Raw genomic sequence first — 23831 nt, forward strand, 5'->3', positions numbered from 1 at the left:
TCAGCCAGGCCTTCACGCCACCCCACACAAGCACGCATACAGTACATAACATGTGGCAGACTAGCTTTTGAGTGCAATATGAAGTATACCCATGGCAGGCTCTAATATTTATAATACAGGTAATATGGTAATTGAGAAATATCAAATCCATGTGTAATTATCTAAAGTCTTTCATCTTGCGCACCATCTTCTGTGCGGTACATATTCAGTATCATAATTCTCCTGTTTTAGCCAAAAAATAAATAAAATTATTCAAAAATAAATATTTGAGCCGGAACTGGGATCTATGCTCGTGGTTAAATGTTATAATTAACTTGCTCCTCTCCAAACGCACCAAAAAACATGTTCTTACAACAAACTAAAACAGCCTCGCGTTTCACAAGAATCATGCTGAATTCATCAGCCCCAGCAAAACTCACACTTTCTGTCTTTCTTTTTCTTTTCACAGAGCCACTAAGCCAACATTTCCATCGTATATGGTTTCATTGTTTCCATTATTATAAAATGGTTTATTTACTTTGTTTCCACTACAGCCACCATGAAGACTGAATTACATTTAATTGGATAATAAATATTATTGTTGCAGAGCGCATATCTTTAACTGACATGTTCTCAATGACTTCATAAGGTTTGGGATTGCTATAGTGGGTGCTTGTGGATTATATTATCTCTGCACTTTAAAGCTACAGATAAGAGACACTTAAACCCGGCAATACAGAGCATTGTTCTGGAGTTATTTTACACCTTAGTGAAATCATTAAAACTGTTACGGACACAAGTACAGTACAGTGATTGGTCAGGATCAGCTCTTGGGGCCAGCAGTATGCACCGCTTCCCTCTCACTTTTTGCGACCAGTCGCAACATTTGGTATGTCAATTTGCTGTACATACAGCACTTCTCCATTTATGTATACCCTCCCAGCCAATGGGAGAGCAAGATTTATTACCATTGTGAATCAATTATCATTTTAGCTTACCTATCAAAATACCCTACCTTCACCAAAATAAAGCATTATAGTTTCAACCTCTGTCAAATTCATCCTACTAACCTCCTGTGCTACAGTACAAGACTTTCACCTGCTTCGTCTATCGCTTTCCTACACCTTCATTTTAATCCCAGGTTAAGCCACTTTATTCAATTGAGTTATAGAGATTGGCTATGACAGACACACTTCTCCATGTTTTACCATACAGTGACTAATACAGTTATTACAAAACCAGTCTCTCAAAATACCCAGTCTATGGTGTTCTCTGTCAACACAGGTGTGAGATTGTGGGAATGTTCAAGGTGCGGAACGGAAAGACAAGTCTGATAAGATGCAGAAAAGGATGGAAAAGTGTCACTTTGGTTCTGAATATACATTTGGGTGCTGGTGCTTGTCAGAAATGGCACTGTTATTTGTCCAGTTTCAATCTCTGTCCAAACACAGTGCTTAGTCCAGACCACAGGACGCAACTGTAACTTGTAACACTTAGTTGGCATTCATCATCCGTGACTTTTTTTTTTTTTTAAATCATGTATAAAAAAATAGGATTTATTGGAATAAATGTGGATGACACTACCTATTAATGAGCCTAATTGCACAACATGACATAACTAAATTCCCATTGCCTGGTGATTTCATGCAAGGATGAAATTGAACAGGAAAGTAAACATATTATATTGTAGTCAAGCAGGAGATTGAACATGCTTGTGTTAGCCCAGGATCCCTTGCAGATTGAATAGGTTTAGGCTGAACAGGTTGCAAAGGACCAATAGAAGATTCACAAAGGTCACGTACAGTATCTTGCACGTGTTTAGATGACTTTCTCTGGGGAAACTTGAGACTCTTGAATACCCAAAGGCCAATATAAGGGCTGAATGTGTCCTGAAGGTTGTACTTAACCTTCAGGATCAACATCTGACAACATCAAGAACGGTGTGCAACTGAAGATGATATTGAGTTACCATCAACATCTGGGAGGACCTGATATGAAGGCCTTGTATCTAAGCACTAAACAGGCTGAACTCTGCTTAGCTTCTCAGAACAGACAAGATTTAAAAAAATAGAAATACTCTGTATCGGGAATGTTAGACAGCTGCTCACATGCACAGGTTGTGTTTTGTAGCCCTTAGGAGACTTTCAACCTTTTTTCCTTGAGTGGGAGAAGAAACGCATCGACCCTCTGAAATGGAAGCTGTTCATCTTTTATTTTATACAATCAACCTGTTTTAATAATAATATTGGGAGGACTGTAGTGCAGACAATATATACCATTATATCTGTGTAGAGTCTATTAAACCTGTGATGAAAAAGCTCTTTGCTTTTGCCTTTATCATAGAGGAAGTGCATGTGTTTCCCCATTTGTTTATCACAAAGTAACAAAAAAAAGAGAAAAAAGTCCATTAGCATGGATGATTGTATAAATACCAGCATATAGTGTCAATACTGAAATGTAATATTTCACTGAATGGCTTCAAGTCCTATTTTTTTTGTTAAGAAGTTGTGGTGTGTGTGTGCATGCGTGCGTGTGTGTGTGTGTGCGTGCTTGTGTGTTTATGTATATAGTGTATGCCTGCATCATGTTAAAAAGTCTGTCTAAAACAATTCCATTAAAATCACTTACTAAATTGTAGCATTTCAAAGTGACCTTAAACATGCCAGTACTGTTAGTATATTTACAGTATCCTTTAAAAAAAGAAGACAATACAGTATTAACATTGTAGTCCTTGACAACACAGTATTAACATTGTAGTCCTTGACTGAACTGTGGTGTGCAGTTTCGTATTCCAGACGGCAGCATATTAGGGCTATTGTGTGGGCTGCTGCCTCTGAGCTGTGCCAAGGCAGTAGTGTGTTCTGCAGAGGTTAGTGTAAACCGTTTACCAATCACAAGTGCTGAATACTCCACTGATTGTGGGGAGAGCTGGGCCTCCCTGGACTGGAATTGACGCACTGAAAGCACAACCCCAATAACTACAGCTTATTTAAAACGTAATAGTGCAGCTGCTGTGGATCTGCTGAAGTGTACTGGTACACGAGTGCTCTTTTTAAGGAGAGCAAACCAATGCTTTAAAATCAAAGCTGGCAGTGTTTTCTGTTCGGGGAGGACAGCAACATTTTAATTTGAGTGTAATGCGAAGACTGTCCAGTAGGTGCGTTTAGAGTACTGTGAAAACAGTAATGTGTTTGTGTACTATGTAGCATTGTAGTATTATAGTAGGTTGAAAACCTATACCATCAAGATTGTAATCCCATCATTTATCCGGATTCTCAAAGGCCTCAGTTGTTGCTGTTTCCATTTGCAACGTGTTTGATATTCACAGCTGATCAGCCCAAGTCCAGGCTGTGGAGTCCTTTCCTCGCTCTCTCCACATAAGGATGGATGTACAGTATATGAGAGCTCTCCCTACTGGCCGGATCTGGAATCGTTCCAGATAATCATTGGGCTGGAATCTCTCCAGGTAGGAAAAGTAGCTGGCACTCAGAATTAAGAGCAGTCTCTCAAAGCAGGGCTGCTCAGTTTAGTGCGACGGGAGACACTCGGTGCAAAGAGACTACGGATTTATAAAAAGAACCCGACTACTGTACTGACGAGAGCTGTATTCTTCACAGAGCTCGGGTACTTTTTTAAAATTATTATTTGTGTGCATAATGTACGTCGGTGTGTCTGTTTTTTCTTCTACTTTATTGTTTTCTATTTACAAATTATAATTACCTGCATAATTTCAATACTAAGCGGGTTTCTTTAAATATTGTACAGTTTACCTCTAAACAGGATTGTATTATTGTTTATTCGAGATTTATTTTGCCGTTCCTGTGCAATAATATATTTTTTTTTTGTGTAGTGTATTGAAAATGTCAATTTTATTAATAATTTATATACTTTACAGTTTAGCGTTTAAGAAAAAGTGAATTAAAGTACGGTACTATTTGTGGTCCTGTGCTTTGTTTACGCTTTGGTAGATTATTCCTTCGCGTTTTAAATGCGCTTTACACTAGTTACATATTTGCTGTCAGTCAAATCTATAGCTGTCAAAAGAAGGTTCGAGTCAAGCAGTAATTCTGTTCAGTAATGTTCACCGCAATGGTATAAGATTAGCCGAGCAAGTGTTAGCTTAAAAAATACAGTTGACATTTAGTTTGATTCAGATAATGACATAAGTATTAGCTAGATCTAGGATTTATTTAATTTAAATTATTATTGTGTTGCTTATTGTAAATAAAAGTGTTTTGTAAACACACACACAGAGCTTTCGATACGACATAGGTTAAAATAATTGCAACAAAACAACTAATTGTTTTTCCGGTTTTTTTCTTTCTTTTTTGCAGATATCTCACACGTAGGAGCTTCGTGGTTTAGCTATTTTATCATCCTGGATTTGTTAAACATTAACCCAATTCGTAATCGAGATTAACATTTACGAGCGAGTTTTCCCAAGTTTGAATTCAGTTGCCCCAGAAATGGTGGGCCATCTACACTTGCAAGCGATGGATGACAGCTTGAAAGGGAAGAACCGGGAAGGGTTGCTTGACAGTCCGGATTCAGGGCTGCCTCCGAGCCCCAGCCCGCCTTTCTATTCCATCTCCCCGGGTATACTGGAGAGCCGAGCCGGGGGAAGCAGCACACCCATTGAACAGCATGGATACAATTACAGAAAGGAGAGCAAGGAAGGCAAACTGGTAAGAAACCAAGTATTTATTTATTTATTTGTTTATTTATTTATTTATTTGTTTGTTTGTTTGTTTGTTTGTTTGTTTGTTTATTTATTTATTTATTTATTTATTTATTTATTTAGTTAGTTAGTTAGTTAGTTAGTTGCCTATTTATTTGTTATAAAAAATGAAATACTGTTTAGCATGTGATACTAATAACATACACACTTATTTAAGGAGATGTAATTGCAATTAAAAGGACTGTACTGTAATTGGATTTTATTTACAGTACATGCCCAGTCTGAAATCACACAATTACATGATGATAATAGTCTACATGCAGTAAAATAAAGCCTTCCAACAGCTAGTCTACTATTGATGATACACATTAAATGCTAGCCTCCAGTTAATATGTGACTAAATAACAAATAGCCTTGGCCAGGGAATATAGTAGACCGGTAATGTAAATCATTACCCATCAATGAGGGTCATCTGCCTTATGAGAAATTCCAGCGCACAGAACTGTTCTTGTGTTATAATAAAGGTGATGTACTTTACCCCTAGCTTATAAGCGAGTAGCTGTGTGTTATTGTTCTGAACTATTGCTGGTCTTTAGCGAAACCGCGGTTGCTGGAATTTCTGGTAGAGTGGAAACCTGAATATCTGCATACCCAACAATGCAGACTGCAGTAAACAATAGCAACCTGTTTTTGACCAATTATTGGAGTGTGTGGTGTTAACTGTGGACAACTGGTGTGTTCAGAGGCACAGTGGACGGTAGGGTGGAACTTCAGTATGTTACAAAATAAAGTTCTCCAGATAGGATTGAGATAGGAAACGTCATTATTCTAAAAGTATTCTGGGTTTAATGTTGCAGTACCTGTCTAAAGTAAATGACCAGGGCAGGGGTACAATGGGACCTCTCACTGGCTACTATAAGCAGGTCTATACCTAACATTAGCTGAAACAAAGCAAATGTTCTGCCATCAAATAAGAACACTATTGTTGGTATATTGACCTTCCAGACTGCTTATTCATTTCATATGATTACGTAGTGCTCAGCATTAGGCTTGGATGCCTGTTAGGATTTTAAGAAAATCATTGTTTGTAAGCTGCAATGTTGTTTTGTGTATTTTACTCATTAAGGCTCATGTGCAATTCTTAAAGACAGCGACCAAGTCAAAAGGCAACGTAATGAAAATACAATGTAAAATACTTGAGATTTGCACCAGATGTCATAGTAAATTAATATCTGCATATAAGAAAAATGTAAAATTATGTTCTTCATATCTATGGTCTTTCGTTAGTTACTGTTACAACAAGGGTGGTTTTCAAACCTGTGCAAAATGAATTACATTTTATTAATTTATATTTAAAAATTAGCACCACAATAGTACGGCAGATATTACAGTAAATGTGGCACATTTAAAGTAAAACAATTAGTTAACAAAAAAAAGGCACTCCATTCATTGAACAATCAATCCACACATTTCAATTTAATTAAAGACCTCTACATATTTACAAATACACAGCACATGTTTCCCTTTCATTGTCGATCTTTCAAATACCGTTCAAATTGAAGATGAAAGACTCACTTCAGGGTTTAACATTGGCTGCACACTAAGTAGAATAGGAGCAACAGCTAACTACGCAGACTGGCAAGAAATAACATGACATTTATTGGGTTGTTAAGCAGAGTAAAAAGTTATCTGAAAGATTGTTAGGATTCTAGCTATACCCCAGACAGTGCCTGATGCCTTCTTCCAATGGCCCAAGGGCGGCCTGTTGTTATGTTACTGAAATATATATGAGTTTCATCTGCAAAAGCTATTTCATGACAATGTACTTTATTCTGTAGACATTGTTTTCTAAGCTGTATGTCTTTTGAAGGATTTACATTCCCTCAGAAAAGTACATTGTTCTGTACAGCACTGCACGCAGAGCAAATTACCATGCAAATCTAGTTAAATAACCAGCCCTTTGCTTTCTCAATGCAGCCACGCAATGCCGTGTTTGGAACTGTTTGCATCTAATGCCCTGCTGTCATTTGAATATAGAATTGCAGCTCTATCCGTCACAAGTGCACACATTCCAACTTTCGATATTCAATAGGGCAGCAGTGTGGAGTAGTGGTTAGGGCTCTGGACTCTTAACCGGAGGGTCGTGGGTTCAATCCCTGGTAGGGGACACTGCTGCTGTACCCTTGAGCAAGGTACTTTACCTAGATTGCTCCAGTAAAAACCCAACTGTATAAATGGGTAATTGTATGTAAAAATAATGTGATATCTTGTAACCATTGTAAGTCGCCCTGGATAAGGGCGTCTGCTAAGAAATAAATAATAATAATAATACGTCAGCCTGAAACAGAAATCAGAAAACATACTGTCCATCAAATGTTAAAATCTTCCAACTACCTACTACCCACCTTTAGAAACCTGACATGTTCTGAATGAAGGTTCCATGAGGTTAAACATTCTATGGATCTGTGTTGTCCTTTAACCAGCATGCTTTAAAAATAGTTTCCAAGACCGTCAGGTTCCATACACGCCACTTATCAGGAGTTCTTGACTGCAGGTTACACAAATTCATTTTTTTGGGGGGCAATGTGTGCCAGTTCCCTGTTGCTGTTAGTTTAGGAATGTGTTGATTATTACTTTGGTCCTGCCTGTCACATGACTGGATTTCTGGAATTGCAGCCTTGCATGTAAGCTGAGACAGGCTGTCTGTCAGGAACCGAGCGTCTCTGCTGTCCAGCCTGTCCTCACAGAGCTACATTTTACTGGGGACGCAGGGTACCCTTGTCCTTGTGGGGGAAGGAGGGGGCGGGTCATCTTCTGTGGAATAAAAGTGCTTGTAAGGAAGCAGAATTCAAAACTCGGTATGCTAGATTCTTCACCAAGTACAATACTGCAATAATACTTCTGCAGAATTGTGTGTTTGCAAACCAGTCTTGAAGTCCATACTGCAGCAGCATACTTGTTCAGTTTTGTGCTACCATTTGGCATCAGAATTGGTGTCAGAGAAAATAAAACAATAATATATAAAAAAAAAAAATTGGTGTCAGTACCTATTTGCATAAATATAATTGTATCTATTATATTAACCACATAATAGTTCATATGAATTACAGAGTAAATAATAGGGCAATTATCTGTAATCATCTTCTCTGTTTCCCAGTAGTGCTTATATGCATATGAAAATATAAAGGAAAATGACTGGTTAATTGACATTCTGGTTAATAGACTTCCGGATGCTCAACTCTGTACTGTTCTGTATTAGCAGCTTCCCAATAGGTGGTGAATTGACAGCACTAGTGACTGATGTATTTATCCACAGATCATGTTTAACTCGGTGTAGTGTTGCCTGTACACTTTCCTGCTAATGCACTTGAACCATAACCTACTGCGACCTCTGTGCTCTGTCAGCCTGTGAGCCTGGCCGTGGTGTGAACTGTGCAGTGAGACAGGGGTTAGCAATGTGGACTGCTGAACCCAAGACCACGGGAATGAGCTAACAGCAGCAAACTCCTCTGTAACCCCGTCTGGCTTCAGCCCCAGCTGTCCAGCAGCTACAGACATTTACTTGACTATTTGAAAAGGACCCAGGAGCTGGCTAGGTACAGCCTGTGTTCATTTGTTTTCACCTCTAGGCTTTTAGTGAAATAGGTTTGGAAGTCCCAATCTACAGCTATGGCCAAATATATATATATATATATATATATATATATATATATATATATATATATATATATATATATATATATATATATATATATATATATATATATATATTTTATTTAACATCATGTAATCATAGAAACTACAAAATTATATCGCAAAAGTCTACCATAATAGTAGTACAGTATTTTATGTTAGATTTCAAAATGTCACATTTTTTTATTTTTGGCAGTTTTTCATTAAGTATATGGAAAACTACAAAGTACTATGTAATTCAATATGTTAACTTAACATTATTCAGCAGGTTTCATGTGACTTTATGAAGCACAATGAGTTAATTCTATAGGGGGGATGCAAACTTTTTGGCCACACAGCTGTAGGAGCCCAGCGGCCATTGCTCTTCACATAGCCATTGCGCTGGTCTCCAAGACTGAATGATAGGGGCTTCAAGACAGGATCAAGGTGTGGCAAACGATACATGGTCAGACACTGTATTAATCTGTACAGACAGCATGAGGTGCCATATTTTCTACCTACACTGTTTATATATAAGGAGATAAGTAAGGTATTATTTTATTTTTTAATATATGAATGTATTTATTTTTAAATTCATGCCGTTTCTCAATCATACCCAATATTTTCCATAAATGCCAGTATTCTCAGTTTTCTTTCTGGGATATTTCACAATATTAGTGCATAAAGTAAGCACTTGCATGAGGTGCACAGTGTCTGAAATAAGGACGGTTCTCCATAGCGCTTCACTGTTAAACAGCTTGTTTCCATGTAAGATGTAATCCTTTAGAAGTTACTATTTTAATAGCATAAATCAACAGTACCATACTGTACTGTGTTTCCTCTTTTTACGTGGGAACTACAATAGGGAAGAACAGTAAGTCACACTGTAGCTTTTGTTTTTTAATTTGATAGATAACCTGTTTCTGAAAGTTCTGCATTGTTGTTTAAACACATGCTGGCTGTACTAAAGAACAGTGGATTCATTATTTAATGCAGAGGAATGGCTTTTGATGGTCTTGATTATAGGGGTTATATGAGCTCAATGTTCTTAGATATCAGAGTTGCATGGTGACTTTTTCCCATTACACCTAGTTATGTGTGTATGTAAATGTGTTAGTGTGGGGCTTCCTGTTGATTTTTCTGGCCTGTGGTTTCTCTGGATACATTGCTTTGAGGGTTGTCCTTCATCTCTGTGTTAACAGCAGCAGCATCACAGCACAATTCTGCAGGGTTCACGTTTCAGATTGGGAATTCTGTTATTAGAGTTCATAGACTTCTACCTGGCTGGTTTACGTGGAGCTGACGTGGAGTTTTTATATTCCTTTTAAATTCGCAAACTCACTAAACAATTAATAAACAAGAATTGAATGATAGAAATACCATGTATTTAAATGGCAGAAACATAAACCATAAAACTCTGCGAAATGCACACACATTTACACTTACAGTTTATTTAGTCAGTGATTAGACATTCATTCCAGCTCATTTAATACGCTATCAAGTGAAATGTTCCTAAAACACATTGGAAATCTAAGAACAGGCTTTTTTCTTCTATTCCAAAGGAAAACAAACACTGGATAGACATCCAGCAGACAAAAGGTTAATTTATGAGAGCATGAACCAGCAGCTAACACTGGGAAGGAAAAAAATAATAATTAAAAAGTAAATAAATACCAGTAAGTCCGTAACGCTTACTAAGTGTTATCTTTTTTCAGCGTTTATTTTTTTGCTGTGATTAATGGTAATTTCCGATAGACATGCACATTTGTCAAAGTTAAATTTCACACGTGTCCCCTTTAATCGCTCCAGAGAAACTCTAAATAGATGCACCCCATTGGAAAAATATAGTACTTTTTTTTTTCTTCCCTAAAACGTGACATTTTTTAAATTCCACCAGGAAACCGGCCTTCACCTGAGATAACAAACCTTTGGGGCTGTGCTAATCAGTTTATTTTCTGCTGGTGCTGCTTTCCAATAGACACATGCTGTGCACGGGTTGCGTATTCCCTTACCGTGCACTTACTGTGCGTGGGATAGGTATTCCCAACACTTTTATGTGTACATTCACTCAGATTATATTCCAATCTGCCGTGCATGTACAGTAATATACTGCACAGCTGTCAACTGGGCATCAAAAGCATGTTTTTCTAATTAATCGATTACTCGTGCATGTAAACCTTTACACTTGTATATATTGTAATATCCGAGGACCACCTACCATTCCAAGGGTAACAAAAAGCTAAGTGGTATTCCTGGCATATCTAAAAGAAAGAAAGAAAGAAAGAAAGAAAGAAAGAAAGACAACATTCATTCTGCAGGAACTCAGCTTTATTTTTTGGAAACAAGTAGGTTTACTGAGAAGCTACACTTGGGAAAATAATAAGGTATTTTTAATATGTAAGCTTTTGCCTATGTGATGTATTATAACTATTACTGAATACTATATATACACAGTGATCTTCACTATTGAATGTTCAGTATTGTTTTGAATTTGTAACTGTTTGAATTGACAGGACACTGTTGACAGTGAGATGTTACAGTATGTTTCAGTAGGTATCTCACAGTTAAATACATTTCATTTAACTGCATAATGCTTTTGTATAGATTTCAAAACATGTTACTTATAAGATATTCAAACGTTTTGCTTGAAACATATAACATTATAAAAAGTTCAATACTAGGTTTGAAACACCTGCATGTTTTTTTTATTTTTTTTTTTTATTTTAATGAACTGACAGGAAACTAAATAAGTCCTGCCATTATATGAGTCTTTTTACTTAATAACTTAATACTCTCTTGTCCGTACCAATTACTCCGTACCTCCTCCCTAGTGCAGTGGCTTGTAGGTCTATTCTATGTATTGTTTTCAATTTCCTTCTCCGGCTCTCAATAACTCTCTTGAAAATGAAACCTAGTAGCTTTATCTCAAGACCTACAAAACTACATTTGAAATGAACAAACAGAAATAGCCTTACATATTTTTTTTCTTTTGATAAGTGTATAAAATTTGACTTTTTAGCTTTGTTTTTTGGTAAGCATGTAATCTGTCTACTTGGCAGCTGAATGTATTTTTATTTAATGTGTCAAATAGGCTAAATGATTGTAAGTACTTACTATATATTTACAGAGGGCACTGGAATCAATATCGATTGTGTGAAGGTGAATTAATACTTTAATGACAGGCCAAACATCTTGTTTTAATAAAGTACCTTGAGGAAGTGGTGTACACAGTTTTTATTTGTATTTTATTTTAATATCTGCTTCTTCAAACTTGATTGAATCCATTCTAGGATTAGACATTATCTGTTAAATGAGTGCAGTTCAGTACTATGTTATCAGTACAATTTGCTGATGACTGATCTTTCTGAAAGAAGAAAAGGCCTGCAAGACTTTCATGAATGCCGATTAAAGGTACGCATTTTTCTGTTGATAATACTATACACCCAGACACAGCTCCAGACAAATTAGTTTATCAGAAAACTTTTGGCATTCATTTTGTATCTGTGGTATTTTTTTTTAAATATAAACCTTTTCCAACATCATTCCTATTATCCGCCTGACTTTTCTGCCATGCTTTTAACATCATTCTTAAGAAAATATTAAGGAGATTCCCTCATCTGTACTTAAAATAAATGGGCCATTTTAACTTGCAACCAAAATGAAAATAATATTATGGAAGACATAAAAAAAAAAAAATTATCAAAATGCAAGTTCATAAAATGTAAGCTAAAATACATGTATCTGTGTTACCTCATTATGGGCTGGTGCCATGCGATTTACTGTCTCACTGCTCAATTACAGGCGTATGCCGTTCTTGTTTTGTGTGCATACTTTTTGTTTTGAGCACTGGACAGTGTTTTGCACACAATGGAGCATTTTTGGGTGTTAGACAATTCGGACACAACTACTCTACAGTAATCCATTATACTTATAGTGAGCTTCATTCAAGCAGCACTCAATACTGGAGTTAAAAATTAGGTTTCATATTAACGTTTGGCATTCTGGTTTGTAGTCGTGTCTCAAGTAGCAATAATGTGTTACTTGTTACACAACTCATTCCAATCAGTGAGACTATTATAAGAATGCTACTGCTGTATCTCAGGTGCTAATGCAACATTGTGTCTTCCCTGAGAGAACTGCTGACTTAGTGACTCATCTTGGGAGGTCTCGTTTGTTTTCTTCTGTCTGGTTTAAAATCGCGTTTCGAGGGAGTCCAGGTTAAAGATATAGGAATTGCTAAGTGCTAGGTGGCGCAGTAGCCTCTCAGAGATTTGTTCCCTCCACACTGATTGGTGTGGTTTTTGCTGATTGGCACTTCTTGAGAGTGAATAGCAGGAACGGTTCCGAGTTCTTTTGTACGGCTCATCTGTTGTCCGCCCTGCACTGCACCTGTCATAGAGGTGGATTTTCCACTTCCCCTTATTAAATTGTGTTGAAAACGCCCCCTCATTTAGGTTAAATATCCCAGTGTAAGGGACATGCAGTATGAAAATAAATGTAATCTAAAAGAAATATATGAGACAGGTGTGATCACAGCGTTATTATATGACCTTACTAAATTAAATAAGTAGTGATTCCAGCACAGTGGGGAATACGACCCATTGTCCCACTATTAAGAACATTATTATTTTTTTTGCAGGCATTGGGGTCCACTGAGCATCAGCATTAGAATGGTTAAAATAATTACTTTTTGATTATGACAGAAAGAATGAGCATTCAATAACTGAAAGAAAAAAAAGAAACACAAACTATATACCTAGACATACATACATTTACAGTATCAACAGCAGATACATGTTTTAGCAAAATATACAGTCTCTTTAGCAACTGGAACAAGCTCTGACTTGCAATAATTTATTGATGTCTTGTGATGGGTTGAGCAGGTGTACTAAGAGTGGTGCCCAGATACAGACAGACAGGCCAGCGAGTCAACCTTCTGATACTGTAAGAAAAACTATTGAGGTGCTGGTTGCTTATTCGACACTCATACAAAAACCTCTGCAAACAGCACATATGCTCTGTATGGCAATGCCCACCTACCATGATGAATTGTACATATTTTGTGAAACGTCATGCAAAATATAGTGTTGGCAGCAGGTAGTGTAAAACAACAACAGTCTTGTTCTCTAAACCGAGGATTTGGTGTTCCAACGAAACAAGATTATTCAATTTAGAGAGCATGAGAATGCACTGAAGTACTGGCAGTGCAAACTTCTGTATCTGGAATCTTTCTCTGGAGATTCATGGTTTAAATATTTGTTTTTTTTCATACATTTTTTGGTGTCTTGGTGTTTTCCAATTAGCATTGCGTCGATCTGTCTGTATTTAGATTAAGCTCAACACATCAGTTCTGACTAATATCAAAACCATAACCTAATTGTAGGTTATGCAATTAATAGCATTATCCACAAATATAAAACACTCAGTGGTGGAATATGTAGTAATACTTAAAGAAACAAAACGTATATGTTTCTTATAGTATTACTACATAAAAATGTTGAGAACTTGCACCATATAGCATATGCAATATAGCATATGCAATGTATTGTGGCTATACTAATACATTTGCATGCCCAGTGGATGAGTTCTGTACTGTACTGGAAGGGCAAACTTTTTTAACTGCATTAGATATACACCAGCAGGTGCCTTTCAGAGAGAAATCATTCCTGCCAAGACATGTTCAGGGAAAATGACTAGTCGCACAACCCTAGGTAAATTGAAATTCGGATGCAAAAGCTGCCGTATGGAAACACTGTTGTTGGTTTGTTCAGCATTTAGCCATCCAGGCGGTCTAAGAGTGGTTAGGAGACCAGTCAAACCACTCTGCTATAGGCACTGTCCTTTACCCTTCACAATGGGATTTAATATTAACTGTAAGATTACGTTCAGCGCTTAATTAAGTTATTAAAGTTACATTACTAGAGGTGCGGTGATACATTTTTTTTTCGTCATAATCATCAGCATCAGTAGTAGTCTGTATCTGTAGTTCAATGCCGTATCAATTCATGACTTTGTCTAGCCTGCTGGACTCTCCAGCTGGTCCTTCCATTGATTTTTCTTTTTTTTTGACTGGTTGTCACTCGTGCCACGCAACATTGGGTTAAAAAGCGTTTTGGGAACCTGTTTGTACCACAAACCTGCTCTGGAATCTGAGGACTGCAGGATGGAGGCTGGGGCTGATTCAGCGTAGTTCTGGAGAAACTAGCTGCCTGTCTGGAGTGTATGTAAATCCTAAACTGCCAAGGGGACATGGATCCGAAGCATGTCCTGCTGCTGACAAGAGCAAGCAGCAGGGTACCTCCAGCAGCATTAGGCACTGCACTTACCATACCTGGCTACTGAGTCACAATAATAACAGCACAATAATAACATTTAAATAGCACAGATTTTTAAAGCAGACATCTTAAGGTTCTGTACATTTAAATAAAGGTTTAAAAAAAAGTGGTGATTTTGTAGATAATCCACATTGCTGACTGTGCTTGAATGCCACTAAGCAGCATGATACCCCCCCATGTCCAAATATCCTAGCAACACCACTTGGAAAAAAGTGAACAATCTGCCCTAGAGTTACAGGCTGATAACAGCTAGAGAGTGGGAGAGAGAAACAGTTAAACATTTGAAGGGTGATTTGCTTTGCTTGGCTGCACACATTCACTGTGATAAAACTATATTACACAAAGGAGTTTTCTTACATTACGTTAATTAACTTAAAGCCTTTCTCACTCCAAAATAATATAGCTGTCGTCTAGTTTGTTCCAGTATTTTAGAACAGATTCAGCCATAGCCACCAATGCCAAGGCTTATACAGTTGTAAACAGCTTTCACTTTAAAACCTGGCTTGATTTTTGCTTTGACAAGCAAATCTTGAGCTCTGCCACTGGGGTAGACAGGGGGATTGAAAACACAATTAAACATTCAGGCTGAAGTACAAAAGGAACATTGTTCACACGTCCCTGCTTAGGTCAGCAAAAAACAACAACAAAAAAAAAAACCCTCCCCTACCATTCAAAAGAACAACCAACAAACAATGAAATACAAGAGCATTTATCATTCTTTTCTGCTTCCATTTCCCAAGCAAACTTAATGCAATTTCCAAAGAACTGGCAGCTTGCAGTTTTATTTTCACGCATGCATACCACACAAAAACAAACAGTCCTTATGCATCAAGGGCTGTGCATACTGTGCCGAACAGGCAAATGCTATCAAATAAGAGACTACACATAGACCAATCATGCCATGTACTGTAGGTCAGGTGTGTACAGAGTTGGCCCTTCCATTCCTGGTCTTTGTTCTAGCCCTGTTCTAAATTGTTTAATTGACCCTGACATACTTTGTTATATCATTTTACCTGTTAAACGTGGAGTGGAATGGCCCTCCAGGACTGGGATTGGACACCCCTACTGTAATCAGTAGATGAAACTGTACAGCCAACTAAAGAGAATGGTGGTTACAACCCTTGCTAACCTTTAAAACACTTATACTGGTATCTGTTTCCTCTGCTAATCCCAGGGAATCAGTACATAATCTTATAAAGACCCCAAACCATGACAGGCTTTGCCAGCAGACTCTAAACTTTATTTATTTCACGTGGCCGTTCTGAATCTGTTCTTATTGTTTTTGATTTTGTATATATTTTTTGTATATAGGTTTATATATTGGTTTTATTCTGGTTTGTCAACTGACAGTATGCAAAGAGCCTTACATGAAATGTGTTTGCATAGTATATAATGTAGTATAGTTTTAAAAATATATTCTGCACATGTGCACAGAACAGTATGTGTCTTTTCTTATCTCACCCTTGGAGTTCCGTAACGTTTATAATCAGTGCTTATTTTACAAAATCCAATTCTGAAATGGAATGCGTCTCAGCCTTTCATTCCCCTGTTGTGTGCAGCTGCCGTATCTCCTCCTGAACTCCCCTGGGACTGAGATGAAGCCCAGAATGTACCCGGTGTTCTTCGGAGAAAGCATCGAGGTCAAATCAGAACCAGCTAAAGAAATCAGGTCAGTTAAAAGAAGCAGGTGATGCTTTTCTATTCACTGCACCTCCTTGAGGTTTACATCATGTTGAGCAGAATATCGTGTGTGCACAACTGTATGGCTTGCAGTTTCGCTGCTTATTTAATTAAGCAATATTCTACACCAGGGGTGACCAATCCTGGTCCTGGAGAGCCGCAGGGTCTTCTGGTTTTCGTTCCACCCGAGTTCTCCGTTACTTAATTGAACCAATTATTTTTGCAATTGAGCCAATTGTTTTTTTTAAACGGTCAACACTAACATGTTTCCTAGGTCTTTGGCCATTGATGATTTAAAGAGACCCAGAAAACCTGCAGGATTGGCCACTGCTTTTCTACACCATCACCACCTTTACAACCAATCAGATCGCTCTGTCGCTGTAGGATATGTCACATTACAGCTTTTTCTGTAGTTAAGGAAATTCAACAAGAAAAACAACATTCCAACTGGCTAAAGTACCGCATAAGAGAGCAAAGTAAAAAAGAAGACTGTTTAGATTCATTCAGATATCCCAGTATAAAAGCAAAAGAAAGGAAACAAAAACATGTTTCATGGTATTTTTCTATAAAGTAATGGTGCCTGATTTGTTTTTAAGTGCAGTAAAGGTGGAGGTAAACATTCCAAATTCTAAAATAAACGACTTGCCAGGCATTTCTTATAATTGGGAATGTTAACCCCCTTGTGCTTTACACTTAAAAACTAATTATGGCTTAAATACACCTTGAAATGTGATTGGCTGAGATGATCTGTGAGGTTTAGATCATTAGAATTTTATAATGGATCCATTGAGGTGCAAATACTGTCTGGGTTTTTTTGAGAGCAGACTTTTTCTTTGGGGTAAGAGTGGTGATTGACCAGCAACGGTTCGACCAGTAATGAGAACATGTTTCTGAGTGGTCGGGGGTTTACATTTTCTTCAGTATTTAATTCTTAAATCCAGCATTAGTTCGCCTGCTCTGTGGATTAGCTCCTCACTGATTATATTTAGATAGCAGTGCCACCTAGTTGCTGGAACTGGAACTGTTCTTCTCAGAGTGGAATCAGTTAGTCTTAGCTGTCAAAAGTCATTCCTGGAGCTGCCGTTATGGAGCAAGGACACTGTTGTTTTGTGTTTACAATTACCTCCCTATCTTTTGCCCCCTGTTCTTGCATTCTTGAAAAAAACATATGTAACGGGCAGTGTTGTGATGGATTCTGTCGTCCCGTTGGTGAGATGAGGTTAAAAGCTCTAAAACCACGAATGCAGAGGAGCCCGGCTCTTTTGCATTGTGGTTAAGATGCTTGCTTGCGGTGTGTGGGGTCCCCAGTTCGCGGCCAGCCTTCTCCCTGTTACACATAGACAGTTCCAAATGAATGATTTATCAAAGAACTTTTCTTCTTTTTACCTCTGACAACATATTTTAATTGAAATTGCATTTCTTTTTCATTCCAGGTGCAACTCGGAGGTGAAGTACGACTCCGACAAGCACTACAGAAATGAAGTCTACTGCGCCCCGATCCCCACCGTCACCTCTTACAGCGAGACCTTCATCGCGGCCCCTAACTGCACGTGGCGGAACTACAAGTCTGAGCTCCAGTTCGAGCCCCGGCAGAAAGCACTGCGGTTCCAGAGCACAACCATCATCTTCCCCAAGCACGCCAAGAATATTTACAGAACCACCCTCAACTACAACTCTGCCAGCGCCAAAAGATGGTTTGTGTCCAGTGTGCAGCTGAAGTCGAGCGAGGACGTCAGCCCCTGTATAATCTACACCGAGGACCTTTAACTGGTGCAAAGCTCATCCCCTAGTGAGAGAGAGAGAGAGAGTCCTGTAAAGACTGACACGCTGGGCTTAGCGGCTGTTTGCTAACAGTGAAAAGGTACTTGAAATTTTAATGGCAGGACTTGTGCTGTCTGGATGACTGTACATATTTATATACATCATATACATTTGCTGCCTAAAGCAGACATTTTTAATGTTATTGCTTAGTCGTCTTGGTATAGGGTAACGCTCTTATTTTTGTTTTAGTTTGTGGTTTATTTGTGTTCTGGGATTTGGTGGAATGTGCCCCCTCAAGACTACGACTATATCTCCTGGGTTGGGAGTGAGACTGGGAGACAAGCACTTTTTCTTTCATTCCTTAAGCACTACTCCCACAAGGCTTCAAGCCCAGAGGCGGGGTATCACCAACAATAATACTATTGGGGGGCTATTGCCTACTTACCTGACTGCCTGTCAGATGTAGCAGCGGTGTATGAGGGAAACAGAATTGAGAGTTTCTGATAAGATTAGGCAGGTGTGGTGCCTTTGATTGCTCTGGTATACCCTCCTTGGTCCTTTTGCTCAATATACCAAACATTTTTCATTTGAAATTGCCCGCGCTACTGTCAGCGAGAGAGCCCTCGTGTATAGTTTATTTTATCCAAAATCACATCTCAGCTTCATATGAAAACAATATCCTACAATAGTGTCAGGGTAGTGCCTTTTAAATATTGGATGTAATATTAAGCATTTGAATGCGCAATGCAGATTCATTTTAATATATTTTCGGTTGTGTTTCTGAAACAGATTACTATGCTCATGAGTAAAATCATTCACCTGGTGTATAATATAAGTGCCTTTGTTTTCTTTTTTACACATGATTTAGTGGTAGCATGAAAAAAAACAAAAACTCCCAAATTGTCTGTATTGTGGACCAAATATTTCATACAGAATCAGGTCAAGCTGCGATGCACTGATATGTAAAGAAATATCAGCAATGCAAGGCCTTATTACTTCAGTAGGAAGGCTTGTTTTACTTGTGGCAGATGTAATTCTATAATAATGTTTTAAATTATTGCGTCAGTGTACTTTAACCAGCTTTTCTCTTTGCTAAATGTATCTAGTCAAAAAGGTAACATTACATTCTGAAGGACAGCTAAGAAGGATTTTCAAGCGGAAAAACTGATGCTGCAGAGACGGACAAGAATTGTGCTTCAACTTATGTTTATCAGTCATTCTTAAAAAATACAAAACATTTTCAATGAGAAAAAACAAGTTCAAATGACAACACCAAAGAGATGACTTTTCTAAAGTCGACAGGAGTCTGATTCGTTCGATAGGTCTTTGTGGGCCTTCCCTTAGCTTTGGTCATTACCTAGCACTGGCTTTGGCTTGGAGGCCCGGTTTATGCCATACACTGTACCTACAGTATCTGTAAGATATATTTATAAGGTTGAAATCTGGGGAAAATCTAAAGTGATGCAATGTTTGTGTCCTCCACTGTAGATCTGTATATCTTAAAAAGCCTCCACACCTGAATTGCATTACTGCACCGCTAATGCCAAATAACTGGCTTAGGAAGCCCTGGTTTGTTGTTGTAACCTCATCGAGGGAATAACCATAAATATGCTTGTTGTTTTTTAATGACCGAGACATGGACGCTGTAAACATTCATATCACTGTGCAATATCATTCGTCTCATGTCCTCTTTCCAGTTGTGCATCTTGGGCCCTAATTTTCAGAAGTTGGGTAATGGGGTTTACTAAATAGCAAGGATTATATCTTACTTTTGACATTTTAGGCCCTTAGCACAAAACTTTTGAATTCACACACAAAATGTATTCCATATGAGATACACAGCGTGTGCTAGCAAGCTTCAAACATTTTAGCCCTGCAGGTAGATGCATGTGTTTCTTGAAGCTGCGCTACAGTTAATGGGATGTGAGCAGCAGCCGCCACAGATTGCGTTCAAGGATAGAAAATGTAACTGGAAGGAAATCCCTCAAGTCTGCCTCTGTTTCACTGTGATTTACAAGCCTGGTACCCTGGCCTGGTGCGGGAAGCTGGACATGAAGCAGGAAACACAATGAATCATAAATCAGCTTTTTACAGCTTGTCACAGGCACTTATAAAACGGCTGAAACATAAAAAACGTTTATAAAGCTCTGCCACCACAACGCTGTGTTGCTAATACAGCGTGTGCACATAGCACTGCCTGATAACTCTGAAGATCAGCGGCATCTGATACTACCCAGGTCACTCTTACCAGTATCAGCCGCATGCCATTTATTCCAATATAGAGCAATGCACTCCTTATCCATCTTTTTGTACTCTACTGTAGCATTTAAAAGTGCTTTACGGAACAGATCAGCTCTTATGTAGGCAAATGACCACCCATAACCTAAATCCTCAATCATAAAAATTAGAGTACTGCTAAAAAAAATAACATGGTGATAAAAATCAGAACATGGTTTCAATGAAAAGACTTGCACTGCATGACTGCTTTTTCCAGTCAGTTTAGCTGCCCTTCAAATCTAACTTACTGTCTGTCTTTCATGTTGTTTGCCGTGCAAACTCTCAAAATGTAATCCTATAAAAACGAAATATATATATATATATATAAATAGTACTTGAAGAAGTGACCAAATCTTTTTGAGGATTTTTTTTTTTTTTTAAATCTGTTCCCGACAGAAAAATTAAGAGATTTTACAAAATATATATATATAAACAAAACAAAAACAAAATAGTCAGTTTTTAAACACATTGCATGTTAGTTGTTGAGTGTTGTAAATGTAAATTCCATTGGATTAAGTGAGGGAGAAACAAATAAAGGGATGCTTTTTGAGACCAGTTCAACCACCCCTGCGCTGACTCGGGAGGGCGAAGATGAACACACGCTGTCCTCCGAAGCGTGTGCCGTCAATGCGGACCGCTTTTTTTCACACTGCAGACTCACCATGCAGCCACCCAAGAGCTACAGCGTCGGAGGACAACGCAGCTCTCGGGCACCCGGCCAGACTACAGGGGTCGCTAGTGCGCAGTGAGCCGAGGACACCCTGACTGACCTAACCCTCCCTCCCCCTGGGCGACGCTCGGCCAATTGAGCGCCGCCCCCTGGGAGCTCTCGTCCTCGATCGGCAAAGGAATAGCCTGGATTCGAACTCGCGACTTGCAGGCTATAGAGCGCATCCTGCACTCACGTGGAGCGCCTTTACTGGATGCGCCACTCGGGAGCCCCAGAATGATAAACTTTTAAACATTGATGCTAGAGCTAAGAGTTCTGCCCTCCCAGAAACACAGAAAAAAAGTCCTGACCTAGAAAAAATGTGCTAAGTGAATTGAAACAGAAGCCTGGCTGCCTAATCTAAGGTACAGATTCCCTTTTGTGCAGCTGTGCCAGGACTCGGGTTCAGCAACTATTGTGAGATATTGTAAGCGCTGTATACTTAATGAATGAAAGTACTTTTGTTTTCACAGGGGTGGGTTTAGTAGCCACTGAATCCTAGTGGTTCTGTTTTTAATATACAGGGAGTCAGTCTTCCTTGCATGCTGCCACATGTGCTACTGAAACTTATCCTCACCAAAGGCTTGGAGAGTTTGCGTTTTATCGACATAATGATATGTGATTTGTAATAAGACATGCTGAAGGAGGTATTAAAAAACCTTTATAAATTCCCTCCCCAGTCAGTTGTTTTGTAGATTTCAGGATGTTAATTTCTATCCAGTTCATCACTGCCAGGAAAACAATTGTGCCTGTGATGTTGCACCTTATTGCAATATTTATAATCAAACTCACCTTAACGTTTTAATGCCGTCATCTACGTTTTTAAATATTTTGACAATTATTAACAAGGAAAACTGTTTAGTACAATGCAATTCTACGGGCACCTTGCTAGTAGAAATACTTGTGTCATATTATAAAGTAATTATGATGCTTCTATAATTCCTGATTATTTTTACTAGGTAATGTTAATAGCTGCCTAATACATCCTGTTTCACACATTTAGATGTATAATGAATTCTTCATAATGGATCCTTAAGCTAAAGTGTTGTTAAATATACATCCTGATACATGTACGTTATGTACTAACCTTTTAATGTTTGTATTACTGGTCTTATTTTAAATGTTGCTTACCTCGGTTTTTTTTCCTCACACACGGTCTGCCAGTTTCTCTTTATGTTGTTCAACACTGCATAATTACATCACAGAATTGCTGCCGTTTTTTGTTTTTGTTATTATTATTTAAGAAATATGTATTCTGTTGAAGATAATGATATTCCTGTATGTTTATGCATTTTAAATTCAAAATACATCGCAGAAGGACTATGAGACAAAGGAGTATGTTTTATGAATTTTATACAAGTGTGGGTCACACTGTATGTTTAACAGTACTGATTGTGTATAACAGTGAGAGCAGCTGGGCTGGAATTGTATAATTGCTGTTTCAGACTGTTGAATGAAGATGGTTGTGGTGAAGGTGCAGAAAGACAATGTGGACTAAATAAAACAAACAAAACTGGTGCCTTATACAATAGTTCCAATCAGTTGCCGAGGTTCTAAATGTAGTTACAGAAATAAAGTTGTTCCTATTGTTATAGCCTGTAAAAGGAGGCAGGGAACTTCGGTAGTTTTGGACATTATTCAAAGCCTGGCTCATACTGATCAATGGTGACTTTCTGTAAAGCACATTGAAAAAAGTTGAAATGTTGCCTTAAGTTACACCTCGTTTAAGTCAACAAGCATGAAGTTGAACAAAACTCTACTTCACACAAGTTTATCACATTCTGTAGCTGGGTTCCAATTTCAGTAGCACTTCATCAAACCTGTCTCAGAGACCTGCTAGACTTCCTTATCTCCAGCCCCCAATTATTAAATGCTGCTGCAGCCACCCAAGAGAAATCTTCAAAGGTTTTGTACAATCATTTTTGAACCCCCCCCCCCCCCCCCCCAACCCTGCCTCCAAAAAGATGGATACCAGCTGATTTGCTTTCTCATCTCAGTCAGTAGTGACCTTCCAGAATACAGCACTGTGCTTTGGAATTTTTAAAAGTTTGTGGTTTGTCTCTACCACAGTACCTACGGCATACGTGTCCTTGATGGCAGTGAAAGATGTAGCTGGTCCGAGCAGAGTAGAGAAAGGTGACGCGAAGGGAGTATGTGTAATATAAGTTTTTTTGTAATAACTGTTGGTTTTTCTAACTTCTTGACAACTGCTTGTAAAATACTTTCATGTTGTAAATGTGGCAATAAGGCACTTCACAATTTCCTTTATATTTTTGTATAATTCCCACGTTTATCCTTTTCTGAACAATCGATAAGAAAAGAATAAAAAAAAGACAAATGTATATCTTAATAAAATGTTTGTTGTCTTGTGGTTGATTTTCATAACCTCTTACATATTGTCCAGCAGAATTTGAACTATTACGTTGTGTACACAGATATCATTCAAGGACAACTGTGTTCTATAATCTGGCATCCATCCATTAGTGAATATGTCTCTGTCTGCTAACTGATGCTTGAAAACAAATTTCATACTGCATATTAACTTTACTTACATTACCTTTTATTCTACTGAGAATGTTTTACTTGTTTTGTTTTTTATTACCTTGATCCAAAATATGTAAATATTTCAAATACGACATTGTAGATAATCTGCTGCATGCTGCTACCTTTGCTGTGACTCACATAGTCTCATTGCAGATGAACCACTGGAGAGAGTTTGAACGTAATTAGTAACCACTTT

At 38.1% G+C, this 23831-nt stretch overlaps 1 protein-coding gene across 3 annotated transcripts; it reads left to right on the plus strand.

Moving 5' to 3' along the window:
- Nucleotides 1–3042: 3042 nt before the first annotated feature.
- On the plus strand, nt 3043–23446 carry LOC117426358 (refilin-A-like). Of its 3 annotated transcripts, none has more exons than XM_059033089.1 (4): nt 3043–3445; nt 4314–4664; nt 16224–16333; nt 17778–23446. In XM_059033089.1, the coding sequence occupies exons 2-4, from the start codon at nt 4446–4448 to the stop codon at nt 18109–18111; spliced, it is 663 nt and encodes a 220-aa protein (XP_058889072.1). In that variant the 5' UTR covers nt 3043–3445; nt 4314–4445; the 3' UTR covers nt 18112–23446. The 3 variants fall into 3 exon arrangements, with proteins under 3 accessions (XP_058889072.1, XP_058889071.1, XP_058889069.1); XM_059033088.1 differs by lacking the exon at nt 3043–3445 and adding an exon at nt 3462–3637; XM_059033086.1 differs by lacking the exon at nt 3043–3445 and adding an exon at nt 3462–3603.
- Nucleotides 23447–23831: the final 385 nt, after the last annotated feature.

The sequence above is a fragment of the Acipenser ruthenus genome, chromosome 11 (assembly GCF_902713425.1).
Source record: "Acipenser ruthenus chromosome 11, fAciRut3.2 maternal haplotype, whole genome shotgun sequence".
NCBI classification, from domain to species: domain Eukaryota; kingdom Metazoa; phylum Chordata; class Actinopteri; order Acipenseriformes; family Acipenseridae; genus Acipenser; species Acipenser ruthenus.